The sequence below is a fragment of the Lepisosteus platostomus genome, chromosome 3 (assembly GCF_059453375.1).
Source record: "Lepisosteus platostomus isolate fLepPlt1 chromosome 3, fLepPlt1.hap1, whole genome shotgun sequence".
Lineage (NCBI taxonomy): Eukaryota > Metazoa > Chordata > Actinopteri > Semionotiformes > Lepisosteidae > Lepisosteus > Lepisosteus platostomus.
The window spans coordinates 30,631,617-30,658,843 of NC_142613.1; the positions used below are offsets into that span (position 1 = coordinate 30,631,617).

The following is a 27,227-nucleotide window of genomic DNA, read 5'->3' on the forward strand; positions in this document are numbered from 1 at the left end:
GAATCTGAAGATGTCTACCAGCTTTTCCTATAATAATAATAATTCCTTACACTTATAAAGCGCTTTTCTGGACACTCCACTCAAAACACTTTACAGGTAATGGGGACTATGTGTAGCCCCACCTGGATGACGTGACGGCAGCCACAGTGCGCCAGAATGCTCACCACACATCAGCTATCAGTAGGGAGGAGAACAGAGTGATGAAACCAATTCATAGATGGGGATTATTAGGAGGTCATGATTGGTAAAGGCCAATGGGAAATTTGGCCAGGACACCTACAGTAGGTAACATCTCTACTCTTTTTGAGAAATTACCTGGGATTTTTAATGACCACAGAGAGTCAGAACATAGGTTTTACGTCTCATCCGAATGACAGCACCCTTTTACAGTATAGTGTCCCCATCACTATACTGGGGCATTAGGACCCCCACACACCAAAGGGTTAGCCCCCCCTGCTGCCCCCACTAACAGCTCTTCCAGCAGCAACCTTAGTTTTTCCCAGGAGGTTTCCCATCCAGGTACTGACCTCACACCTGCTTAGTTTCAGTAGTGTGCCAGTTGTAAGGGTGATTTGGCTACTGGGAAATTATTGCTAATTGTTTGTAGGGTACAATAGCAACTAGTGCATTATTGTATTGTCTGTTCTAAGAATGCCAATTGAGTCTTCATTGTGATGGTCTAAGCTCCATCATGTATAAAAATAAGACCCAATCTAAGATGTAGATCATTATGTATATCTTGAGGGGGAAATGTCACAGTAGTGACAGTTTGCAGGTCCTAAAGCTGACTACGCCTCCTTGATTTTTTAAAGGTGCTAGGAACCTGCTCCCTGCATAGACTGTCAGAATCCCCTTGAGTCACTAGTGTACCCACAGACCAGCACAAGTCAAGTATATTAGATATTTGTGGTTTTATTCTTCTTTCGCACTTAAGTAAGAAAAGGAATTTCGCAATTCTACTTCAGTGGTCTACAGCATCCTCCTTTATTTTGACCATCTCAGACAGGTTGTTCTGTTATACTTTCCCTGCCCTGCTGTCTGCAACAAACGGGGGAAGAAGAGAGTGACCAAACACCTCTCATCTCTACTGATTGAGACTTATATACAGTACAGTATGTTATTTCTGGCCAGAACTTCCAGACTTAAATAAGGGGCAGTAATAGGGGTGTACCCCGGCGTCCTGGCCAAATTTCCCATCGGCCTTTATCAATCATGGTCTCCTAACAATCCCCCTCTATAAATTGGCTTAATTACTCGGCTCTCCTCCCCACTGATCGCTGATGTGTGGTGAGCGTTCTGGCGCACTATGGCTGCCGTCGCATCATCCAGGTGTAAAGCGCTTTGAGTGGAGTGTCCAGAAAAGCACTATATAAATGTAAGCAATTATTATTATTATTATTAATAAACGATCATGAGGGTACAAAGTCAGGGACACGAACATAGCTGGGACCTTCTCGCAGAACCAGCTGTAAACAATGAATGCGACTTGAAGAACTGTCTCTATGAAGATGAACAGTGAGTAGCGGTACTGTCCCTCCTTTTTCTTTTGTTTTTCCTCTTGGTCCCTCTTTTCCAGTGTTGCCCTACTCTGCACTCTCACACGTCTAATGTGTCCCCTCTGACTGTACGTATAATTTACGAGTGTCTAGGTAAACAATGTGCTGTATTGTTGGTGCTAGGCAGCAGAAAGACTTTAAAAGGAGAGGGAAATTGATACAAAAGCACTGGCCATCTGTTTTATATTGTAAACAGAACCCCCAAGTCACTATCCTACTCCCCATTTTGTCACCCCGTGACATATACTGTACTGCGCTGTAGCAGTCTTTCAATCATCCCACTGTGAGTGTAGAGTGAACCTGTTTAGAAATGAATGCAAGGTTAAATGAATAGGGTCACAAAAATACAGCTGGGAGGAAACAGAACATGTATTTCTGTTAATTTGCCACCAAAGCCAATATTTTATACATATTTACAATGCCAACAACACATGATAACACTATGCTGATATGATTCAGGTTACTTTACATAAAACCAATTTCATACAGACATCCAGGATTTGACATCCAAGTCAGTTCAGAAGCTCTAGCTAACTAAATGCAATAGCTTGGGAGCTAGCAAGTTATTTATTTGAGATTGTACTGAGAAGTAATATGAATCGTTTAAGTTAATCTCAGTGGCAAAATTAATTCACAAAAATATGTAAATATCAAAAATATGTACTCATATGGAAGAACCATTTATTTCAAAAAAATAGGTATTGAATATATGTTCATATATGTGGAATACATATATTGTTTAATATCCATACTATTTATCTGCTAATTGCACAATGCATGAAAATATTTAACAAAACATATGATCAAAATACTCATTTAAAACTTGGCCAGATATGCAATGTAAAAATCTCTTCCTACAAAAAATTTAAGGTTGTTTTTGCAATAACTGCAAGTAAAGTTCATCAGCTTTGCTTTAATTTCTTATTGAACAAACAAAAAACCTTAGTAAAACAATGCACAGTGGTACAGTATGTGGTTTAGAAACCCATGCTCAATATTTTAAAATGTGCATAAATATAATATAATACACTCTAGTACCAAATACTGTACATCAAATGAAAATATTTTGATTGTGAATAGTATTACAGTACATATATGTTTAATATCTGATTGGCCTATAAAGAGACTGGTGCTTTTGGATCCTCTTGTGATGATCTTACAAACTAGCAGTTTACCAAAGGTTGCCTTGTTATTGTTGTGCTGTCTGTCACTAGCACATATTTTTGTGTTTCTCCATGGAATTTAAATATATCTTTAGAATTATTACAAATATAATGCATTTTGGAGTTAAAAGTAACATTTAAAGGTATGTTATAATTTATGTTTTAGTTGTCTGGAATGTGACTATAGCTAGCATATCTAAGTATTCAGATTTGTAGTATTTAAAGTTTGTGTTTTTTCTACATATGTTTGACATATTCACTTAATTTTAATTAACCACCCCAAAAAATAAAATATACTGTCACTCATATATTTAAAATTATTTTATTTTTTTCTGGACAGGTAGTTCTCAATAAGTGTTTTGTCAGTTAACTTCATGAAATAGAATTTGATTTCAATAGCCATTTAGTGCTAGCCCAATATCAGACTTACTTGTTAAGTCTTGAATTATAAATGATAGGATTTAATAGAAAATTATAAAGTTTATAACATTTAAAACTTGTTGTTCTCATTTTAGCTAAAACAAAGGCATTTGGATGCTTTTCTAAATGAACAGGACCCATGCTTCCTGCAATATGCAAGTGCTCTGAATGAAAACAGTCAGGATATGTGAATGTTTTTTGTCCATGGTGGAAGATGAAGGTGTTTGTGGATTATTTACACAATTGCATTTGGGATCAATCTGCCCTTAATAACCCTTCACAACATTAATGGGGTGAAAATATGCCAAAAGTCAAAACCAGCATAAAGTCCATTGACAGCATAGCATTAACAGCTGACTTTCTGGACAAGCATTGCCAGAAGCCTATCGTGGGGTGACCTACAGTACCACTTTGTTAAGTACAAAGCTACACAATTTGAGGAATGACAGATCAGATTGTATAAGATAAGATAAGAGATAAGATCACTTTATTAGCCATATACAATTTCTTGCATTAGGAATTCATCTTTTCACATACCCCAGCTTGCTCTCCATGAGACACAGGCACACAGACAGGGAGAGAAGCTTGGTGTGAGAGTGCAGGGTCAGCCATTGTACAGCACCCCTTGAGCAGTTGGGATTAAGGGCCTTGCTCAAGGGCCCAACGGAGTAGGATTCCTCTGCCAGCCACGGGATTTGAACTAGCAACCTTCCAGCCACAGGTGCAGATCCTTGGTATAAATGGAAGGATAGGACAAATTCTGTCAGGATTTGAAATTCCTGCAAGTAAGGGACTAGTTATAGTTTATGATAGTTGTGCTAATACTGTAAAGAGGTACTGTAGATATAAAAATGCTTCAGGAGAGGCAGAGTTGGTTGACTGGTAATCACAAATACATCAGCATCAGCAAAGTCATTGAAAGTTGAAAATTTCAAAAAGACTGAACTTGCAAGTAGCAAACTGCTAATGAAGCACAAACATGATTCAATATCTGAAATAATACAATTATGTTTTAAAATGTTTTTTCATTTTTTTTGGAAACAATAACAATTATATTAATAATCAAGAAATAGATTAAAACAAGCTCCACTTCCTCCTGACCAGCCTATAGTTGCAAAAATGATAGACAGATAATATACAGTAAAACAATTTTTACAAAAATAAAATAATGATTTACATTACCCTTGACTCCCATGATCTAATAGCCTATATCTTGACACCAAGGATATGGGCTGTGGAAAGTTCCAAAAATAAAATGTCCAACAATAAAAAAGACCCATTGACGTCAAGGGAGAGTACCACACATCAGCGAAGGCAATGCTGTCTTTTTTTTGGCTGCCGTAGTTCTTGCTAACCATATCCTTTTTGCGAGATAGCAAACTTCAAAGATGAATCATCATACAATATAAGTGTCCAGTGGATATATTTCTTTAGTATCACACGGCTTTTCTTCCAAAACATGGTGAAAGAAGGATAGATTTAATGTTTTTAAAGAATACTCTGTTGCAGTTATTCAGATTATCAAGTAAAAATTCAATTGAATATTTAAAGACCTAAATACATATTTGCAGCACTACTCACTACAACCGCTAACATGCTAATGAATACCAAGAAAAGATCATATTATACTGCAAGCTATTAGTTTTCCCATTTTACTGTACCATTTTGCAACACAGTGCCATTCAAGTTTCAATTCAAACTGCATTGCTTTTGAAATGCCAGACGTGTTCTATGAGTGCTGAGGAGATATCAGGGCATTGTAGTCTGTAAATAGTCAATTTAACTTGATTTCATAGTTATTACAATTAATGCAGTTTTTATTTTTTTTATTCTAGGAAATATTCTAGGTGCTGGGCTAGTTTGTAGTATTTTTAAGAAGTTGATTACAATTAGCTTCCTTTGTATTACTGAAATTATTGTAAATTATTTGTAAAACATCACTGTGCCTATTGTGCATTGGGAACAAACAATTTCAGTCGGCCTGTCACTTATTTGAACATTTGCAATGTTTAGAAATGCTTTGTGGAGCTTTATTTTGTATTCTTCGTGCATATACTTTAACATATTTTGGTAGATTTTTACATTTCTTTTGGTAATGAAACTACTCATCTTTTTCCATGCACAACACTATACAGATAAATACATACACATACTTAAAAAACATTTTCCTAAAGTCATAGTAAAAGAAAAGTCTATGAGTCCTTACCTTGTGTGCAATGTTTATTTCCTTTCGGAATTGATCAAATGTGCAGTAACATCTTTGCAGTACTATGGTGCATAAGGAAACAAATTGCAGTGTCACCACTTAAGACTCTGCTCCTGTAGTTGTTATATAATTTAGTTCTTTTATAGCTTAACTGTGGGATCCAAGGAACATGGGATTTTATATTCTGAGACACACTGAGGCAGGACTCAACATAATTAGAGCAAGGGTATAAAAATGAAATAAAATTCCCTACAGCTGCTTCTCACAATTTGACACTCTTTTGTGTCAATGTAGCCATCTTGAGCCAAGTACCTGCAGCAATACTGAAAAGAAACACTGCAGCTGCATTATCAAGATCTTTCTTTGCTCTTCTGCAAGTGATGTCTTGCACTGTACCCTCAAATTTGACAAAATATGCATTGTTTTTAATAGTATTAATGTTTTGTCAAATGTTGTCTCTTTAGTCTGTTATTCATATTAGTTAATACAAAAATGTGCCTGAATAGCCTCTTGACAAAGGATTTGCAAATTGCCTTGAACATATTTATGAAATCTAAGCTTCTAAAAATTCCCTAGCATCTTGGGCTATCCTTTCTAAATTGTACCTGCAGTGTATGTGCATTTTATTAAAGTTAACTAAATTAGACTATGAGCATATGTGTTAGCTTTCCAGGACAGGACACACCTGTATGATTTCTTACACGCATCAGATTGTAACTACAGAGGCAATAAGGCTCTCTGTATAATCTGTACGTAAGTGTACTTCTGTGGCAAATGTGTGCTTTAACAAAGATTCACCTCAGCCTTCATAGGGAAAATGTATTTTGTGACAGATTAGCTCACTTCTCTTAATTCTACTGTTTTCAGAAACAATAATAATGATAGTAAAAAATGCCTTTGCAGTTTGGTGTGCAGTAGTTGCTTTCTCATGCATAGATCAAACTCTTAACATTACTGTATATATCTTCTAGCATCAGATCTATCAACAGCTTCATATCGGTGAAAATACTCTTAAAATTATAGAAACAATTCATTCTTTCTATATGCTCTAAGGGGAGCATGTTACTATACAGGTATGAAACGTTGTAGTCTCTATCCATTGGACCTTTATCCTGATGATTTGTTTTCAATAGTGCTTCATACAGGTACTGTACATGTTAATGCACTCCATGAGTGGCCAGCAGACCACACTGCATGAAGGTACAGGAGATAAGCAAATTTGCCTTAGGTTTGTATGATCCTTTGGAACCTTTTTTCCTAACTGGGAGAATATTTTGCTCCGGTGTCAAAAACTTTAAAAAATACCCCTACAGTCTTCACACAGGGCAAAATATTAAAAAATATATATGTATTGAGTCCTGAGGGCTTTGATTAATGCACTTTATCATTTTTAAGGATTCTGCCAAGGATTTGGCTAGGAAGTTGCCCACGTCAGCTAGAACACGTGATGGTAAAAATGAAGCACGAACTTGGAGTGACTGCAGTGATGAACTTCCAGACTGAATGGGATGTGGTCCAGAACTCCTCGGGGTGCAGACGTAAGAAATCTGAAGCCATGACCCCAGAGACCATGATGGAACTTTACAGAGATTATGGGTTGGTATATGTGTGGATTCCAACCCCAGATATGAGCACTGAAGGTAAACCTTGTCATGGTTTTACGCAATAATAGACAACTGTTTTCTGTGTTCTCTGCTAAAGGATTTATTTTATATTTTGTAGAGTTCAGTTGCGATCTGTTGATATACCAAAAACTTCACCTCGAATAGCTTACTGAAACAGACTTGCTTGGTCAAGACACTGTGTCTGAAAAAAAATATTCCTCAATAGGTCTTCAGGTGTTATTTTGGTATCTTCATTAATCTGACTAAATTATCTAGTGCAATATGTACAAATGTTGTCATTTTAGAATGAATGCAACATCATATGGTCTAAAAAAGAACTATAAATACAGTCAAAATATGGAAAGTAATAGATTTAATTAAAATTCAACCAAGCTAAATTTTCAGGCAAGCCATCAATTTTCACTGTAGAAGGTAGATAACTTATTTTAATTTTTACTTCTTATCCAGTGTTAAGTTCTATTCACTGCTTATTAGTCATCTCTCAAAACATACTGCATAGCAAATCATCAATTAATAGGTGGCCAGTCATAGTATCAGCATAAATAACATCTACTGCAACACCAGCACTCCTGTTACTTGTCTGCAGTTTGACAGATTTCCTTTCATAAGTGCTGTTAATGGCTGAGAAAAGCCCTAGAGGGCAAGGCTTTCTATATAAAAATTTAATATTTATTATTTCAGTCTTTGCAGGTTTATTTTTTGTGTTTGACAGCTCTAAAGGGAAGTTAAACAGGCCTCTCAGTAAGCAAAGCTAGAGCTATTTGGTTGCTCAGTCTAGGGCAACTTCTTCATTCTTACTAATCCTTTGAAGCTAATAAAGAAGATTGTTTAGGTTCAGTTCAGTTACAGAAAGTGTAGCACTGTGAAGAATAAAAAAGCATGGTCGAGCATACACAGTGGGAACTTCAGTACTGCCACAGTACGTCCATGGTAAAAGCATGTGAAAACTGAGAAGGTACTGTACTGTGTAAATTTCTCATGGTAAATCGGTAAGACATTAAATATAGGGTTACGAATGTCATTGATAAACCTTTCATAAGTTGAATATATTAATAAAATGTTAACAGTGTAACATAAATCTGATAACCAAGCTGTACTGTAGATTCATTACATGTTACAAAAACCTAATGTTGACCATAGCCTGATACACACCCTTGGGTAACAAACACACCCTTGGCTTATTATTCATTTCTGAAGTGTAATTTTGCAGCTCCTAAAATAAAGGTAGATTTTCATGAGGCAAATCAAATGTATACTGTTCTGCAGGTAGGACCCGGATGCTCCCCCAGGCTGTCTTCCTCCTCCACGGTCTCTTGGAGAACGGACACACAGTCTATGTCCACTGCAATGCTGGGGTGGGCAGGTCCACGGCGGCAGTGTGTGGGTACCTCATGTACATCGCAGGGTGGAGTCTGAGGAAAGTGCAGTACTATGTGACGGCCAAAAGAGCGGCAGTCTACATTGACGAGGAAGCTCTCGTTCGTGCCCAGGAAGACTTCTACCAGAAGTTTGGACATCTCCGCTCCTCCATTGGCTTAAGTCCTCAAAGTTGAATGCACATTTTACTGTAGTTACACAGAATCTAGTTGCACCTTACTGCTGTCTTTGTAATGGTTTCAGCTTCTCTCTAGAGCTACTGTAATTACATTGCAGTAGGCTGTAAATCATTTAATATTTGTTTTAATCTAGCCTCTTACGTTTTTGAGGTTAGTATTTGTATAGTTGTTTGAAACCTACCTTTTTTAGGTCTTTAGTCATTAGTGTCATAAGGACACCGGTAATGTTCACAGGTCCATAAATGATGAAGTTTTGCAAGCAGAACTATTAGACTAGTTTTGACAGATTTATTCCCAAGTCAAGTAAGGCTGGTAACACATACTACCTCACAAATGTAAATACAAAAATAGTCTCATTGAAACTTGAACCTAATAATGTCATGCTAGCATGCTTAAATTGGCATTCTAACAAGACAATCACCATACAAGCTCTAGTATTATCATGTCATATAGAATAGATTCTAAAATTAAATGCCAATGTTTTAGCATTCAGTGTAGGGAAAAAATAAAAAGAGTAATATAAAGTTAAATAGATGAAGAAATGAATGAGCTGCAATCAACAGCAGATGGAAAAGTGAGACATACAGTATTATTTATATTCATTTTCATTTTTGTTTGGTAATCCCATAAGTATTCTGTATGTTAAATACTTTTGATTTGAAAGTTTCCAAATTATAGAATAAACATAGCAAATATAAGCCAAGGTGTCCCTTATGTTTTTTCCAAAGTTCCACTGTGCTGTATTAGTATATATATTATAGACATATTAGGGAAATTAAAATGTGGATGACTGATTTTTCACTAATTTATATGAAATGTAAATTGAAGGTAACGATCTGGGTTTCTTTGCCTGCTATATCTCAGAAGAAACAGATTAGAACATATTTTGTCTGCCTTCAACGTAATGGTCAAAACTATTTACCTGCTTTTTAGTGTAAAAATATGATTTCAGTGTTTACAATGTCCAGGACATTACTGCTTTTCTTTTATTGTCATTTTTTTATTTGAAGAAAAGGATTTTCTCAGTTTTTCTTCATGTACTGTAGATCAAAGGAAAAAATACTAAAACCACCCAGCTTGGGCCATCAGACTTTAAAGGTTATTGCTGCTTGGAATTTAATTATGTAAATGTAAAACAACAGCCTGCCTGAATTCATTTCAGTACAGGCAGGTTTAAAAATCTTTATTTTGGAAAAAAGATCTGGGGAGAACTGACTGATGTATTCAAAATCCTGAAAGGATTTGTTAAAATAAGTCTAAGCTAATATTTCATAGTCAACACAGGAAACAAATGGATATGAAGTGTAGGTTCAATTAAGTCTAAGAAACAATTCTCTATACACATTGTGGGAATGGAACAAACAGCCAGGGCATATTATGGGTGATGACTTACCAGGGCTCTTCAGGAAGCAACTTGATGAGGTTTTTGGATCAATAAGCTACTAAAAACTGATGAAGCAAGGAGGAGTAGTGGTCCCAGCTCTGTTATCCTCTGGTTTGAAATTTCTGGTTATCTTATGTTTTTTAATTCACAAGATTCATCTTGTATGACTTTTCATATGATCATTGTGATTTAGCTGAGAGGTTAAATTTTGTTCGTAAATCGTTTTTTAAGTTTTTAGTGAGTTATCCTCCTTGAGGCACTTGCAATCTATTTGTGCACTAGAAGTTCTGCAATTCCTTTGAGGAACGTTTGATGTAAAATATCAACAAAACACAAAATAGATGAGGTTTAATGTTTTAAGTCCATAGAGTGTCCTGGTTTTGTTGTGCTCTGCTCCTTTAGGTAAACAAATATCAATTCATTTTTGGGAAGGTTAAAGAGAAATTAAGAGCAGCTTTTTATATAATAATTACTGGAATTACAAGAGACGTTGTATAGGTACCACAGAATGTAATTGGTCTTCTTTCATTCTGAATCCCAATAATGCATTGATTAAATTTCAGATTTTACTTCATCAAATGCCTAAAAAATGAATCAATGATCTTTGTTGGTCAGTTGTTAAATTCCTTTATCTGGCTTTACCATCGACAACTTAAAATTAGCATGGTAAAGTTTAAGATTCATGAGTCTTGTTCATTGCTAGAAACTTTTGATCATGAATAATTTTGAACATTTGATCGTGAATAAAAGAAAATATCTAACATAAGTTGTAAGAAGCGGAGAGAATTTTGATATACATTAAGCTTGTATCATACCTCCAAAATACTGTATTTATTTATATGATATATTTATATTTTAAAAGCTTTTAAACTGACCAGCTTTTCATTCATTATATATTCTCAGAATTATATGTTTCAGAAAACATTAAATTTTTTATATCCTTCAATAATACAAAAATTAAAATAACCTAAATGTAATTTGCCTTTTTTTGTTATGATTCTGAGTTTGGCTCTTTAAAGATTCTACCATCTGTCTCTAATCTCAGCAGGGTTACGAAGGAAGCAGTGTACATCTTAAGTCCTGGCTGAGTTACTTTTTTTGCATCATGAGATGAAGATGCCTTTTAAGCAAGATGATAACAAGAATCTTAAACACAGGGAATACACCAGATAGTGTAGGATCTTATTTGTCTCTGGTGAGAGGAAGATTAGAGACCCTTTGAGAAATGAATATTCAGACGGCCAGATAAGTGTGGAAAGCAAGCAAAATAAGCCAAAAGTGAAAGGAGTTGCTTTAAGTGTGTGTGTTGAGTAGAACAAATCTCTTAAAACCTGCAAAACCAGAGCATAAATACATTTACTTTGTTTAATATTCTGTTCATTAGTGGATTAATATATTTAAATAAAATCTGTAATAACTTGGTGTACTGATTCTTAACTTGCTTCTGAATAAACAGCTGTGTGGGTCACAGCAAGAGTGAATCTTAGGATGAAGGATCATATGGTATAGTTAATGACTAGATACAGTACTCGATTTTTAATAAACTATCTTTAACTTTCCTATTAATATACAGAGGGTTTTAACATGAAGCATTTGGCACTTTTATATTTGAATAAAATCCCAGATTTTATCCCAATGGTTATAACCAATGTATGTGGTCAAATAACATTAGTTTCATACTACTTTCCATTTGGATTGAGATCTGGGGATTGTTCTTACCAGGAAAGGTGATCTTGTACTGAATGCCTCAAGGCTTTGGGCGTGTGTTAATTGTAGTTGGTGAGCATTCAGATCATTTGTGCTTTCTTCCTTCTAACACCCCCTGAGAAGATCTCAGTGACCCCTTTACTGCAGCATATTCATTGCGATTATGGCTATATTGTTCTAAACAGAATATTCCATCAAGGAAATCACTTTCTTCACCAGCAGTGATTTTCAAAGCCTTCCCCCCCATGGTTTCCATTTGCAAGGCCCCGTCTGGTTTCACAATGTTGTCATCAATCCTTATCAGATTCCTATACTCGGCAATAGAGAGAACCTACAGTCACACCTACCCCATGAGGTACATAATCGTTTATCATAATAAAACTTTTGTGTTTTGCACTGTTGAGCCGGCACCCACAAGTAGATTAATCAGAAAAGCAACACTGACTGATGATCTTGCTGTACATTGTAAGTGTTGTCTATTTTTGCACAAGGTTTACAGAGAATAATATCTTATGAATATCGTCTGGCACAAGCACCAAATTAATTGGTTTTAGGGTGTATACTGTACGTGTTGGGTGATAAAAAGCAAATGAATAACTTATATTACTATTCGAAATTTATGAAAAATATGAAGTTACAAAAACACTTTTGTTAGCATAAACTGGATTTATGTACTGCAAGTGTGGTGGGACTGCTGCTACATGTCCCTTAAGTGGTGTTGCTTTTTGTGAAATAGGTCCCCTCCTACACATACAGTAAGACACTTTGATCTCTTGGGAGGAAAGGCACTATATGCTTACAAGATACTATTATAAATTGGGTTGTGAAAACTAATGCTTTAAATGTATATTAAGCATTAAAAATGTAACTAATGCTATTTCTTCCAATGCTCATGTTAAATTTTTAATGCCTCTGAATATGCTGCATGTATTAACTGTCATGACTATTTTGTGAACTTTTTTATTCATTTTTATATTTTACAAAAACAGCAAAAAAGAGAAAAGCAGCATAATTTAGCAACTATGAAAGATAGAAGAAGGGTGATAGAAAAGCAAATAAAGATTATTGCAAAGGAAGATTAAATAATACATTTTTTACAATTACTGTACAAAAGTAAAAGAACAGTAAAGCACTGTTCTAAAGCAAACTAAGAAATGGGAAACGTCTAGACAACGAAAGTTACATTTCCTGTGTGAATTCACATTTCATTCAGGTGTTCACAGATGATCAATTCCATAACATGCCTCAGACTGAGGAAGGACAAAGTTCTATATTTAATAATATTATCTTAGAAGTCGTAACTTAGAAGTTACTAGCTTCTAGATACTAGCTACTGGTACTAGAAGTACTTCAGATACACTAATAACCAGAGCCTGATGGTTTTCTACCAATTAGCTCTAAAAGTGCAGATTTCAATAGAAAGAAAGAAGCATCACCCTCTCCCCAACTCCCTTGCTGATTGTAAAACAGCAAAGTCCTTCCCAAAGTCTGGAAGTTCGAGATCTATGATCTATAATCTATCATCTATAGCCAGCAGCTACAGTATATCACCCTGGAACTCACACCTGGCAATCCACTTAAGCTAATCATATATATGGAGTCTGGCCAGTACATGGATGGGAGACTGGGAAAGCTCAGGTTGCTGCTGGAAGAGCTGTTAGACCAGTAGGGCATGCTCACCCTGTGGTCTGTGTGGGTCCCTTCACTATACTGGGGTATTAGGGACACTATACTGTAAAAACAAAAGAGCACCACCGTCCTTCGGATGAGACTAAAAAACTGAGGTACTGACTCTCTGTGGTCATGAAAAGACAGGCTGTGTTACCCAGATGTCAGGACAAATACTGTAATCCTCCTAATAATCCCCATCTGTGAATTGGCTTCATCACTCTGTTTACCTCCCCACTGATAGGTGATGTGGTGCACTATGGCTGTCTGTGCATCATTTAGGTGTTTGCTACAGATTGGGAGTCCCTTTTACCTGTAAATATTTATTTATTCAGAATATTTATTGTGTTTTATATTTGTTTTCGGCAAGATGTTTTGCTGTTTGGGAATTTAGATCTTTTATTCAAATAGGACCTTTGATTTGATCTATCCTAGTTCAACCTGTTTTTAACTACATTTTCTGTTTTTGAAGTCGTGAATTTACAGAACATGTCATTGATTATGGTGGAGACTTTAACTTGATATATAATCAACTACTAAACTCCTCTTTACCAAATTAGTAACTGTCCCTGAACCTATCCCCTCCATCTGCATCTAAATATTTTCAGATCTTTGCCATGAGAAAAAAATGTATTGTACTGTATGTGACTGACAGTTGATAAAAGTAGTTTAAAGATTTTATACTTTTTTTAAGTAGGCACAAACACTGTCCTATTGCTAATATTTTTGTTTTTCTATCTCTACTGCTGCACTTGGTTACAGGAATTATAAATGCCTGTGGTGCAGGAGTTGAAAGCAGCTGCTCAATCCAGGCAGCAGCAGAGCCCTCCTGACTCAGATGGTATTCCACTTCAACTGTCGCTGGTAGTGTGGGATTCTTAAATACAGACAAGACGTTTGGTCGCTTGGAATGGAACTACCTACTGGCTGTTCAAAAACACGCATGCCTTTCATTTATCAATGTGATTCATAGCCCACAAGACTGTCCAGCTGTACCGAGAACTGAGAGCTGTACTTATATTCCCATATTTGCACAGAGCAAATTGACTGCATAGGACTATCCACTTTCTCCACTATTGTTTGTTCTTTCAGCAGAACCAACAGCACAGACTATTAGATTTTAGAATTTATCAGCTTCACTTTTATTGACATACTGTAAAGGGGTCTAAATGCTGATGACATCCTTTCCTGATTCTCTCTGATATGTTTAGTTCAGACTCCTTTTTTAAAGTTATTTGGTAACTATGATCATCTCCATGTATATTAAATACATTGGTCAGAATCAATCCTTATGCTTCCGACACCTTTTACTGCTTTGACATCTTCTCTTCCTATTTATATTCTTATTTAATGGGTATAAGGATCTCCCCTAATCTTCAGTAGAGCTATAAAGAGAATACACTCTATGTCCTGAATAAAAGTAAGGCATGATTAGATGGTCACTCTTACAGTACTCTACATGAAAATGCTTCCATAATAAAAATGGATGGACTTGATCCCCAGTTCCCTTCTACTGTAATACCTGGTGCCCTGGTTGTACCTAATTTGAAACATTATTATTAGCAGTGAAGAGAGGCTAATAATTTCAGGCATGGTTGCATCCAATGGTATCAGTTTCATGGTGCCCAACTGAGATAGCTTAATGAAAGCAAATTAGTCTCCAAGATCTTCTATTTTCTGCTCCAAAGCACAAAACTGTCTAATTTCGTATTGGCTCTACTGTTACAAAATCACTGGAAATTTGGGAAAAGTGTCCACTTTTTAATTTGAATATTTTACTGGTTGGTTTTCTGCCCTCCAACTCCCCAACATGATCCTCAAGAAGTACTCTTACTGTTGCTGACATCTTTGATAATAATGAATTATTTGTACCCTGGATTTTGCACTTTTTTGGATCTGATGTTCTTCTACTGCTCAGTCATTCAGCCAGGGCCTACTGTTATACCTCTCACTGATTGGGCGATGGAATAGGTTCAAGGTGCAGGTTATTCTGAAAAACGACTCCCTTACTAGCTATCTTTATATGGGTCAGAAGGTTATCAAGCTTGGTGGTTGTCCTGATTGGGATGCAGCTTTGGGAACATTCTGTATGAATTTGCCACTTCAGTTAATCAATTTAAACTTGCACATTAAATGTATGAAACATCAAACTGGATGGAGAAAGATGGAGATACTGTAGCTCCTGACCCTCTATGTCACAGGGATACTAAGTGTGTACCTACATGTTGTGGTGCCTCTGGGGATAAGTTTATGTAAATGAGAGAAGTACTCACACCACACTTTTCTTTCCTGTGCTTCGTGGCACTTCTTCTGTCCAATTATTTTCCAAATCCAGTCCGTAATTCGTTCTCTTAATCCTGATCCGATCCGAGTTCCAAAAGTCCGTAATAAAGCCAATCCGCGATGTATCCTCAACCACAGTCCACAATCCGAAAACCATGAACCGCTTCTCCTTTCAGTAGTTCGTTATTCTTTAGTCCGATCTTTAACACACTCCTCTTTTCTCTCTCTTCCTCCAAACCGCATTCACCTTATCAGCTTCCGCCCTGTTCACTGCCTCCGGGGCACTTATATTTCGGTTCCTGATGAGGCTCAGCTGTGTCTCCTTGTTTCTCAGGGTAGACCCTTTCCATATACGGGTCAGCTGATTCTTCTTGGCAGCCATTTTGCTTAGGTCTATATCTAGTATTTTAAGTAGGTCATTCCGAAAATACCTGTTATGAATGACCCTTCCCCTGGTCATCTTACAATGTTTTCAGGGTGTCCTGTGATACAGCGCTTTTGAGAGGTTGTGACTTACAGTATGTGTTCACAGAAATACTGCCCTGAGTACTCCACTGAGGCTTTGGTTGTCCTGGCTGAGTGATGATCCCAAGTTACTATCAATCCTTGGGCACAACACTGTCTCTTCTTCTAACGGTAGATGAAAAATGTATTTTTTGAAGACTGTAATGTAAGTTTGTTGAAGACTGAGATATGCTTAAATTGCAGTTGGTTGCAGAAATTGTGTATGGAATGAAGCATGTGTTTATTATAATACGCAGCAACACTTCACAGTAAGTGGCAGTTCATGATTAATGTATGTAGATGGGGGACATTATAAGGATACTCCATGGATACTTTCTGATTTTATTTATTAATAGGAAGTCCTGCATAATTTTATATTACTTCCATATGAAATCCTATGTTCTGTCTTATTTAATTGAATTAAAAAAGCAAATTAGCCATGTTCCTAGTGAAAAAACTGAAAGTGTGGTAAAATGCTTTTGTTACCTTTGGGGCTTGTCTGATTATCCCCAGTTTTAATATTTGCTGTATTGTTGTTTTGTTCTGAGAAATGCATAAAAACGTTAATGAAATTTAACATTGTGCTGTGAAGTAATATCCCATTTTTTTAGGATCCCAAAAGTATATTATGTGGTTATTTTCCTAGCTTAAATGGCTTTTATATAAGCTTTTGTTTGTACTTTTAATTCAGCTCTACATTTTTCTTCTCCCTTAGCTGTGATCCTGTGATCCTCCCAAAGTGGATGAAACTCACTATTTATTTACAAGATTAAACACCTGAAATCGTTTGTTTAACATTTAAGGGTCTGGGCAGATGAAAAAACTGTGACATTATGCTAGACCTAGTCATCACTAATTCTTTCTTGTAGCATAACTTTTCCATCAAAAATATTTGAATTTTTTGAATGAGCAGCATCTGAGGAAACATAATTGGCAGCTGTGTGTCAGATAAGTGTCTGCATGGTTTTCAAAGTGTGGTAATTAAGCTTGTGGGTTTAGGAGAGCGAAATACAAGAATTAAAAATGAGGTAAGCTTCTTTATTTCTTTTAAAGCATGACCTAAAAGTGCATAACTGAGAAAACATATAAAAAATGAGTTCAAAAAGAGTACCAAAGACGATTTCTGGGATTTAAGGACTATTTGCAAGCTCCATATGAATTTAATTTCAAAACCCATATTTTATTATATGGATATCAGTGCACACTGCCAGTTACAATATATTGCAATTTACTCTTCATGCTAAAGTGCATTAAGATTCTGGGGGCAGAGATAGGCGAATTCATTATGATGAAGGGTGACAAAAAAAGGCAATGACACAGCTCTAACAAAAGCATTGTTTACTCCTCAGGGCGAAAGTCACAACAGGTAAAAGTTACAGTTACTATCCTAACTCTTGTATGAATTCCATATTGTTTTGGTGATTTATGATTTTATTTTAACTTTCTCTTTGTCATCCTTTTAAATAGTAAATAGCAATTAAACACAAATCATATAAAGTCCAGTATTTCCCTGCTTTTGGAGATTTTCAATGCTTAGAGAACAAACTATACTCTGCATCTAGGTAGTGCTCTGGTGTAAGTCACAACCTGTTCATGACACCCTGTTCCAGGGGAACTTTAGGAAGGTCAGATTGTGTAAGAATTAACCAGGACACTAGGGCTTACTCTATTCTTTTGAAAAGAGCCATAGGAAATTAAATGACTAAGTAGCCATGGTGGACTAATTCTAGAATTTATAGTCTAGAGGGAAGAACCCCAATAATTGGTCCAACAACACCTTTTACAGAAGTTTCTTGGAGGTCTCCCATCTCACTACTACCAGGTTCAGGACTGTTATGGTTTATTGATTGTTTTAAATGTGTGTTTCAATGTATACAGTATATCCAACATATTACCTCATACCATATTTCACATGGTTAATTCTGATTAATTGCAAAAGAAAATCTCTCATACATTAGCTTTTTAGAAATATTCTGAAATGGCACTTTTTGCAAATGAGAAAAATAAAAATGTTCACAGAACCAGTATCAAAACATCAAATGCCTATTAAAATATTAAATTATTTATATGTATAGGGACAAGCTAAAGAAATATAGATATGTAGTCCAAATGTAGATTTTTAAGACCCCATATTCTTTTATAGGAAATTTGGATGTAATGTTGTGTTACTGCCGCAGTCTCCAGTTCATTCAGTTCTATAATTAAAAAATTGATTCAGGAAAATTATTATTTCCATGAAATATTGAAATATATCACTTCAACAATGGTTACAAAAAATAAAAAACTTTAAATTACATCAAAAGCAAAGAAAGCTGCAGGAAAAAAAAAACTTTGCTTGTTCCCAGAGAGTCCAGTATTGGTTATTTATACATTTGTAAATGTTGGTTTTATGATCTTGAAAACAGATGCCTTTGAAAGAAATTTATTTGTTGGTGATTGTCAGAAGAAGGCATTGATTTTGACTTAGGGGAGCCACATAAACCTCTTTACAATAAATACTTAGGCTTTTTTACCTATGTGCTGTTGGCTCACTGCACCTCTGAATTACATTATGTCTCTATAGTGCACTGCACAAACTGCTATGCTATGAATTATTTAAGGAACTTTATGTGAGCTTGAATCTCCCTGGTATGGTGAGCTCAGGATCTTCCTTTAATATAGAGATTTTTGTTTATTACTTCATTACTCTCTTTTTTAATTAACTTTTTGATTCAAGTAATAAAATATATTATAAAGCCTGATACCCTATTTAACTCTTGATCTATTTTTTTTTTACTTTAAGAACATTCTGTGTGAAATAACATCTTCAAGTTTGAGTATTTTTTCTTTGGCATATACTGTATGGATCTAACAGGGGCCTCCCTGTTTAGAGGATTCCTATACACTGGTGTTTCTAAGTGTGTGTGTGGCATTCCAATGTGTCCTTACGAAGGTGTGGTGACTGAAAAACTGCAAAACTAACTTCTCAAATGTAATTCTTTTATGTAAGATGATTAATTAAACTGCACTTTCATTCTACAATCCATGATTTTTTAGGGAAATGCAAAGAATGAGGAACCTATAATGTTTGGAGGTTAATTTCATGTAGATGGTAATAGGATTTTAATTTAGCACTTGGAGTGGATGGAAAGGCCTTTAATAAGACACATACTTATAGTGTTAATAACCAGTTTAGGCTACAAGTTTTCTAATTAAAATACAGACCATGTTTCATTTTAAATCTGAGATTGATTTATTTTGCATTGGGGAAAAGACACTTTAGGCTATTTTCCATGGATCTATTGATCTTTGCAATAATGTGTCAAGTATACCTTCTGGCCATAGTTGTGACTGAAATATAAAAGCAAAGACAGGCTTATTTATTTTATTTCATAAACAAAACATGGTTCACTATTTAAACTAACTTTAATTATGATACTATTTAGCTTCTCAATTTACTAAAGCTATTCATTATTTCAAATTATTTAAGCAATCCATCACCTTCAGGAATTTACTACTTGTAGCAGCCTTAGAATATAGCACATTGATTCTTTATATTTAAATTTATAAAAAAAAATATTTTCAGCAGTTTCATTTGCTGTTTCAGAGTGGTGTCTGTTATGAGAATCCTTAGACATTATTATGATTTTCTTCAGTGAGTTCTGTATAGTTAACGAATGCTAGATGTTTATAGACTTAGAACTGATTTTTAATTGGTTTTAATTGGATATAATTGATTTTAGTGTTATCACCTAAATTTCATTAGTTTGTATGGCCTCTGACTTTGCCTCAATTATTTTTGAGTTTACATTTGTTTTCCTCTGGGTCTTCTCCATCATTCCAAATGTTGTTTTAATATAAATATCAATATTTAATATACCAGAATACTGTATGTATTACTTCTTCCTCCAGTGAAATCATGGGGATCCAAATATTTCTTGACTGTGGTGCTTTTGTTTTGGTGTTCATCAATAAGTGTTATATTAATACACTATACAGTATGTCAGATTGCAAAGGAGCATAATTAGTAAAAAAGTGAAATATGAAAAAGAAAGAAAATATGAATACATTTATATACAGTAGCTGGGTGGAGTGGAGCACGAAACTTAAAACCCACAAATTATGCAACCATACACTTACCCAGTATGTTAAGCCGTCCCCTAGAATTCCATTACTATTAGTAAGCTTAGTTATTATTAAGCTTATTCATTAATAATTTAATTAGCAGACATTTTTAACCAAATCAGTTGGGTATTTTACTGGAGCAAATCTGGTGAGGTACCTTGCTCAAGAGTACAACAGCAGTGTCTCACTTGGGATCTGAGCCTGCAGCCTTCCAGTTACAAGTTCAGAACCCTGTCCCCACATCAGAGAACTAAAGAAATACAGTATACTCCACAGTAGAAATACACTTGAAAAAACTTTATACCGTAGATCATCTATAAAGACCAATATAAAAATTAAACAGTTGCAGTATTTAGTAAACACAAAGGGAAACCAAGAGTGAAGAAGCTAAATTTTCAACTTCTTTAAATTTTAGGAATTGTACATCATTTGGGCATATACCCTTGTGTTTTCTGGATGATTGATGAGGAATTGATCACAAGTTGTTCGCAAAATTTTGAGATATTTTTTTCAAGATTCAAAGCTAAATCAGGTTATACTGTATCATTTAATTAAACCAATTTCCTTTTCTTAACAGAAGACATAGTGGTGGTGGGCTGGGGTTTATTTTAAGTGTTGGAGTGCAGTATGTATATTTAAATAGACACAAGTTCATGTTCAGGTAGAATCTACACTGATTCTACTTGCATGCAGACTTGAAATTTAAAACTGTATCTTGTATCTAGATTTTTGGGAAGTGCTTTTTCTTGTTACATTTAATCTGCAATTTACTGGATGCTCTTGTTTTTACAAAATTCTCATAAATCTTTTAATGAGGTCTATTAGCCCCCAGCTGCCTTTGCAGGACAGCTATTTATCAAGAAGATTCAGTGGCTTCGACTTACACTGTTGCTTCCTGGTGTCAGGTCTTCGAAAAATATACTTAACATTGCTTTAACCACTTAGACTCCAAACTGCCTGGCCACCAGTTTAATAGGGATCCATTCCTAAGACTTGTATTTTTGCCAAAATTATGAAAGGAGCCTGAAAAAAAAAACACTACAAAAACAACGTCCTGCTCCTGTGATCTGTGTTCTGAACGGTTTTTACATTGAAACCCCTTTTTTGTATTAGGCCTATTCTAATCCACTGTACAAATAAAGAATAGCAATTCAAGTTCCATCCCTTTGTTCATAGTAACATTAGCTTGTAAAAACTGTTTTATATAAGCATCTCATCTTTACCAAAAACATTTAGAAACAAACAGGCAAGCAAATGACATCATTAAATTCATAAATCCAACACGTTCTAATTATGTCGAAATGAGCAGACGAAGAAAAGATTTCTCAGATAACTTAATATTATACTATAATTCTTTGGAATATAGACATTTTGCACTCTGAGGTAGTGATGCATAAAAGACTTGTTTCTCCTTTTTCGATGTAGAATGGATTAGATCATCAGAATATGTAGTTTGCAGTAGGATATCTAAATAACATATAACAGCATTTGGATGAAAGAGGTTTCCTGTCATTTGATTGCAAAGCTGATATTGGCTCCATGACAAGGAGTTGGAGGAGAACAGTATTCTCCCTGATTTAGTTTTGTTTATTGCACTGTCTGGTGTGGATGTCAATGTGAATGTCAGACAGCCAGATAGCAGAAAACTCCATGACATATGAATATGGAAATCTAAGTTGTAAAGACAAACAAAAATCACTTTTCTTGGACAGGCAATGATTGGTTTGGTGATTTTCTTAATCAGTTTTATAGCAGAGTCTGGCGACTGAGAATTTGTGATTTAAAAAAAAAACAGAGAAAAGGAAAACAAAGTTATACAAATTCAGAACTTCCACCACTACTTAACCAGTATTACCTCTGGTAATTTTCTGTCCAAAGAACCCACTCATCTATTTTCTAACCACTTTATCCAATACAGGGTCACCAAGGGATTGGGAGCCTATCCTGGCAAACAAGGAGCACAAGAGAGGATACCTGTTGGGGTTGAGATTGAGACTGGGGATTGAAATCCCTGGTCGGGATGTCAATCCACCGCACAGATACGAACACGAACACACTCACACAGGGACCAATTTTCCCAGAAGCCAATTAACCCGTGTGAACACAAAGAGAACATACAAACTCCACACAGATAGCACCCTAGGTCCAGAACTGAGCTCAGGGCCCCAGTAATGATAGACAGAAATGCAAACCCCTCCTCAAGCCTATTTAAACCCTGCTTATTGTTTGAACTGTTTTCAGTACTGTTTTCACTACTCAGAGCTCTAGATCTTGTCTTTCATGCCTTGTTCTTGCATTTTTCTCCTGTTCCTGATTACTTTCCTGTTTATCCTTTGCCTTGTCTTTGTTCCTGAGTTTTGTTTGCTTGCTGTATCCTGGCTTGGCTTTCCTCAGTTTGATATTCTCAGCCCTGGGTCCTTTGTTTTCTTCCTGGATCCCTTACCTAGTTTTGGACTTTGGCCTGTTCCTTGTCTTTGACTTTTTGGATCGTGTTCTTAGTTGTTTGTTCTAGATTTATCCTTCTGGTTCTGGACTTTTGCTCACCTCCAGACTCTTTGGATATCCCTCAGTTACTGTTTCAGATTTTTGTGACCTTGGAACCGGCATAGGGTCCATTCCGTGACTACTGAGCTGTGGACCAGCAGCAATAGCTGCATTCTGTATAAATAATGTCAGGATAGGCCTAATCCAAGGATGCCAGGACTTGCTTCTGCAAGGTTAAAAATTTTGAAAATACAGCACATAGAAATCAGAGCAAGGCATTGTGTCTTCATATTAAAATTTGACGTTATCCAAATCAAACACTGAGTTAAATCATTGCCCCAACCAACAATTTTTACATGTATATAAAATTCAAGAATGCAGAATTTTCCAATATTATTTGTTATAATGAGAGTCTGAGCTTGCCTGAATAACTACTTGGTGATGTCGTTTCTCATTGTGTCTGACATTTTACCTGTGTCATGTTTCTGTGAAATTCTGTCATCTTTAGAGGAACTTTTGATGAATCTTGTACTAATTAAATATTATATAAGGCAAACTGTAAAGCATCTAGATAACATACATGTACAGCACAGTGTTTTAATTTAAAATATATTATTGCTTGTGTCCTTTAATAAATCTAGTCCTTTTGTTAATCTTGTTAATGTCTGAAATTAAGATTAGGATCAATTTTTTCATTCAGAAATATTTTAGTTAACACACTATTCTAGGCTAATTGGAAGTCTTCATATTATTTCTGGATGAAATATTTGTATTTCTATATGTAAATAATATAAAAGAATGTATTTCTTTTTCAAAAATACATAATTTGGTTAATATAAATAAGATAAAAACATATCTTGGAAGCAATGGCTCTATTTTGCCATTTGGTTTACTAGATTTAGAGCAATTTTACAATTTAAAGATTAATTTGCACCTCTGTTTCTCTTCTAACAATCTCACTAATGAATAAAACATTTTTATTAACATTTCATGTTGTTTACTACATTGAGTGATGTATTTCTTTTAGATGTTCCAATTTAGCACAATTTAAGTTGTTTTATTGTTTTCCGTCCTAATGCAATGGAAAGTAATTGTGGGATGAACCTACTCTCCCTCGATGGGTACAGTTGCCAGATAAAATAGATCACCTATATTTATGTTTCCAACCAATAAACATAATAGAGTGTTTGTTTTCAGCAAACCCCATATACCAGTCTGAGAGATACCACAGCTTGCATTAGGATTTTGATTCCTTTCCGCTTTGTAGTTTAACATTCATATTTGTGCATCTGCTTCACCAATTAATCTCAGTAGTGATTCTCTGACTATGCAAAGTGGCAAGACTGCAGTGCCTTCCATAATGAATCTTTCAATGCATGCTTAGGGTAGCTCATCCCAAAAGAATTTCCTCCAACTTATCACATTAACACAGCCCTGCTCTCTTTCACTTTCAAATTAATCTTAGCAGAATTTTGTTTTTGTTTATGTTGGTGTTGATTATGTGGTTCTTTAATTTAAAAAGAAAAGAATAAAAAAAAATATGAACCAGGTCATTTAAAAACCTTTCTGGTTTCACTTTATTAAAGATATACTAAACTTTGTTGTTTTTTTTCAAAAGTCTCTTAACGTTCTGTCTCACAATATCAAACATGGCCAAGAATCTATATTCAAGGCACCGATGTTGCTTGTTAAACTATTGTTGAGGGTATTGTGTAGAAGCAATTTCTGCACAATCCTTCGAGATATCATGTTTTAAGATAATCTTTTAATTTGCTGTTTTTTTTGCCTGGAAAGCCAATTTTGTTTATGTTTCAGTCAAAATTGAAGTAATAGATTTAAATTAGTTTCCCTTTTGAGTATAACTGGCAAGTATATAAAGCATGTGAAGTTATAAAAAATAATTGAATTGAGATAATGTACAATGCAGGCAACAAACTGGGTCAGAATTTCCTGCTGAGGCACCAAAACTATTGTGAGAAAATATAGAGAAACTAAAGCAGCACAGCAATTCTAACCAAAGCTCATTCTTCCCCAGTGCCAGTGGCCTTATACACTTGAGACTTAAGTTTTAAAAGCAAACAATGAAAAACATCTGGACATTACGTCCATGGATTACATAATACTGAAAGTGTTTCTGGCAAATACAGTATGTACACTGTATCCTACATTTATTTCAGCAATCACTCCTGTTTTCCTATATTTCAGTGCAATTCCTTTAGTGTTTTCCCCCTGTGCTGTAAAAAGCTCCTTTAATTAAGAAGGATACTAAGAGAAACAAAATACTTCATACTTCACATAATATGACACTTCATATGGATCGTCTATATTTACTTTTCTCTATATTTAAACTTGAGGTGATTATTATCTAAAGAGTACACAAATAGGAAAGAAATAAAAAGTGGCCTTACAACACTTTTTTTGTTTAAAATTGCAATGTTTTCTCATCCATCATCAGAGAAACATTCACTCTTCTCATATAAAACATTGATGTGATGTCCACTCCCTCCTGTTTCCTCCTTGCACATGACAACAGTTTATTGCCTCTGTCAGCTCATGTTTTAGTGTGCATGTGTCAGGTAATCTGTACAATCCAGGTCTACTCAGCCGTGATATCTTTTTCAGATGTCTGAGTCACCTGCAAAAGAAAGACTAGCTCATCGTAATCTCCAGCTCACATATTTTCTTCAGCTTTCTGAGAATGTGTTTTCGTTTTTATGTTTCCTGTTTGAATAACAAAAACAAGTGTTGAAAGCACTGGTATTGTGAGGTTATGCTCAGCTTAATGTATCATTTCCTACAATTCATTAAATTGCAATAACAGTGGAAAATGTTTACTTTACTGGTATTTAAAAAAAGAGAGATTTCAATTTACCTGGGCATCCTAGTATAATTATTTCTCTGTGGCTTCTGATTAATCCTTAAGCCACTACTGATGTTTAGAATTCTGGTGAGACCAATCTCTAAATCCCTCATGAGTCTATTGTTTGTTTGCTTTTTGGACAGCCAGAGAATGCTGGACTTTATCTTCCCAAGCTTAATTGTCTTTTGATAGCCTTTTGCCCAGAGAATGGCAAGAAAAGTGTGCTAGACAAATTCCAGCTATGTGCTTATCTTTGCTGACGTCTGCTATAGTGTAGATGCACTGCTTAATGTCATTGTAGCATAAACAGCTGTGGAGGCACAGACAAACATAAATTACAGTATCCTTTTTTAGATTTCAAGAAAAATGACAGCTGTGACTCAACCAAACAATCTTGATATCATAATAAGTGGTGAAATACAAAATCTGAAATCCTTTGAGATGAATTAATTTCCATAGAAAATTATTTTGGACATTTGCAGCCCATTTTACTCTCGTTGCTATTTGTACAGATTAAACACAATAAGAAATTATTTCACATAGTCAAATACAATTACATACTGTAGCTTGGAGTTTCCTTTCTTAAAAGTCTTTAGTGAAGTAGTCATTCACAAATCTAGGAAGAAAGATTGTGATCCTTAACTTATAAAGCTTTTAGCAGCTGGTCTATTTAATCAATTTTGTTCTATTGCTGCCTGCCAGTCAAAAAGCTTTTTTCACAGTTTTCACTTTGCCCTAGGGCTCTGTTTAATTCAGAAGATTTTCTCTTTTCGGATAGCCCTAGACTGAACAAAAGGAGTAGGAGCACCAAGATAAGAACCTAACTTGATAGACTTTCAAATTGAATTAAGAGGAGGTACAGAAACCAAAACACAGAAAAGTTTTATTTTCTAAGGAGTGCATCAATAAATCCTATGTATATTGTAAGTTTTTTTTTACCCAAACCCAACATTAAAACAGCTGTTTATGTGCAGTAACTACAGAAAGTATACATTGCCTCAAACATTTTTCTTAATAACGGTCTTGATCTCATTCCAGGGGATGTTCAAGGCCTTTGGAAATTTATTATGCCTGTCCTCTGATGTTTACCTTTCCACAGCTTTGTCCTGGAGTTCTTCTGAAAGCTAATTGGTGCTCATGTTTGATTCTTTGCTTTGAAATGCTCTACTCAGCATAGCACATCTAGGGGAACTGCTGTATTTATGCTGAAATCATGTGAATCACTGCAGTTGAACACAAGTGGAGACCAATCAACTTGATGTGTGATTTTGAAGGCAACTGGTTACACCTGAGCTAATTCAGGATTACTATTACAAGGGAGTGGACACTTATCCAACCAAGCTATTTCAGTTTGTATTTTATTTTTTATTTGACACTTTAAGATACAGATGCAGCCATTCAAAACGAGCAGGCGATACCACATTATTTTGCAGTGCGCTTGACGCAGTCTACCGTGAGTTACCATAAATTCTCGTATAGTACCTCATATAAACCACGTGGTACCTCAAGTAAAATAATACTATCCTGAATTTCTGCAAGGTGGAGCTAATAAAGCTCAACCTCTCGTGTTTGAGCTGTCGCCATCAACGTCTTTAACGAAGATATTACTAATAGTATTAATAATGAATGACCTTGGACAAGCTGTAAGCTCAAAGTATTGCCCTGGTCCACATTCTTTTTTTCATTGACCGTCTTTGTAAAAGTAAC

General features: G+C 35.3%; 1 protein-coding gene and 1 long non-coding RNA gene across 5 annotated transcripts in view; one reads left to right on the plus strand and one right to left on the minus strand.

Moving 5' to 3' along the window:
• Nucleotides 1–11,332, plus strand: part of epm2a (EPM2A glucan phosphatase, laforin) — a 34,091-nt gene extending 22,759 nt beyond the window's left edge. For all 4 annotated transcript variants that reach the window (XM_088625180.1, XM_088625179.1, XM_088625178.1 and 1 more), the window contains exons 4-5: nucleotides 6,741–6,985; nucleotides 8,237–11,332. In XM_088625180.1, coding sequence (XP_088481306.1) covers nucleotides 6,741–6,985; nucleotides 8,237–8,523 — 532 coding nt within the window. In that variant the 3' untranslated portion in view covers nucleotides 8,524–11,332. The remainder of the gene's footprint in view (nucleotides 1–6,740; nucleotides 6,986–8,236) is intronic.
• LOC148674713 (uncharacterized) lies at nucleotides 3,605–15,903 on the minus strand. The gene is made up of 2 exons (XR_015935371.1): nucleotides 15,559–15,903; nucleotides 3,605–3,869 (listed from the first exon to the last, which is right to left on the minus strand). It is a non-coding gene; the product is annotated as an uncharacterized LOC148674713 (long non-coding RNA).
• Between the last annotated feature and the right edge of the window lie 11,324 nt (nucleotides 15,904–27,227).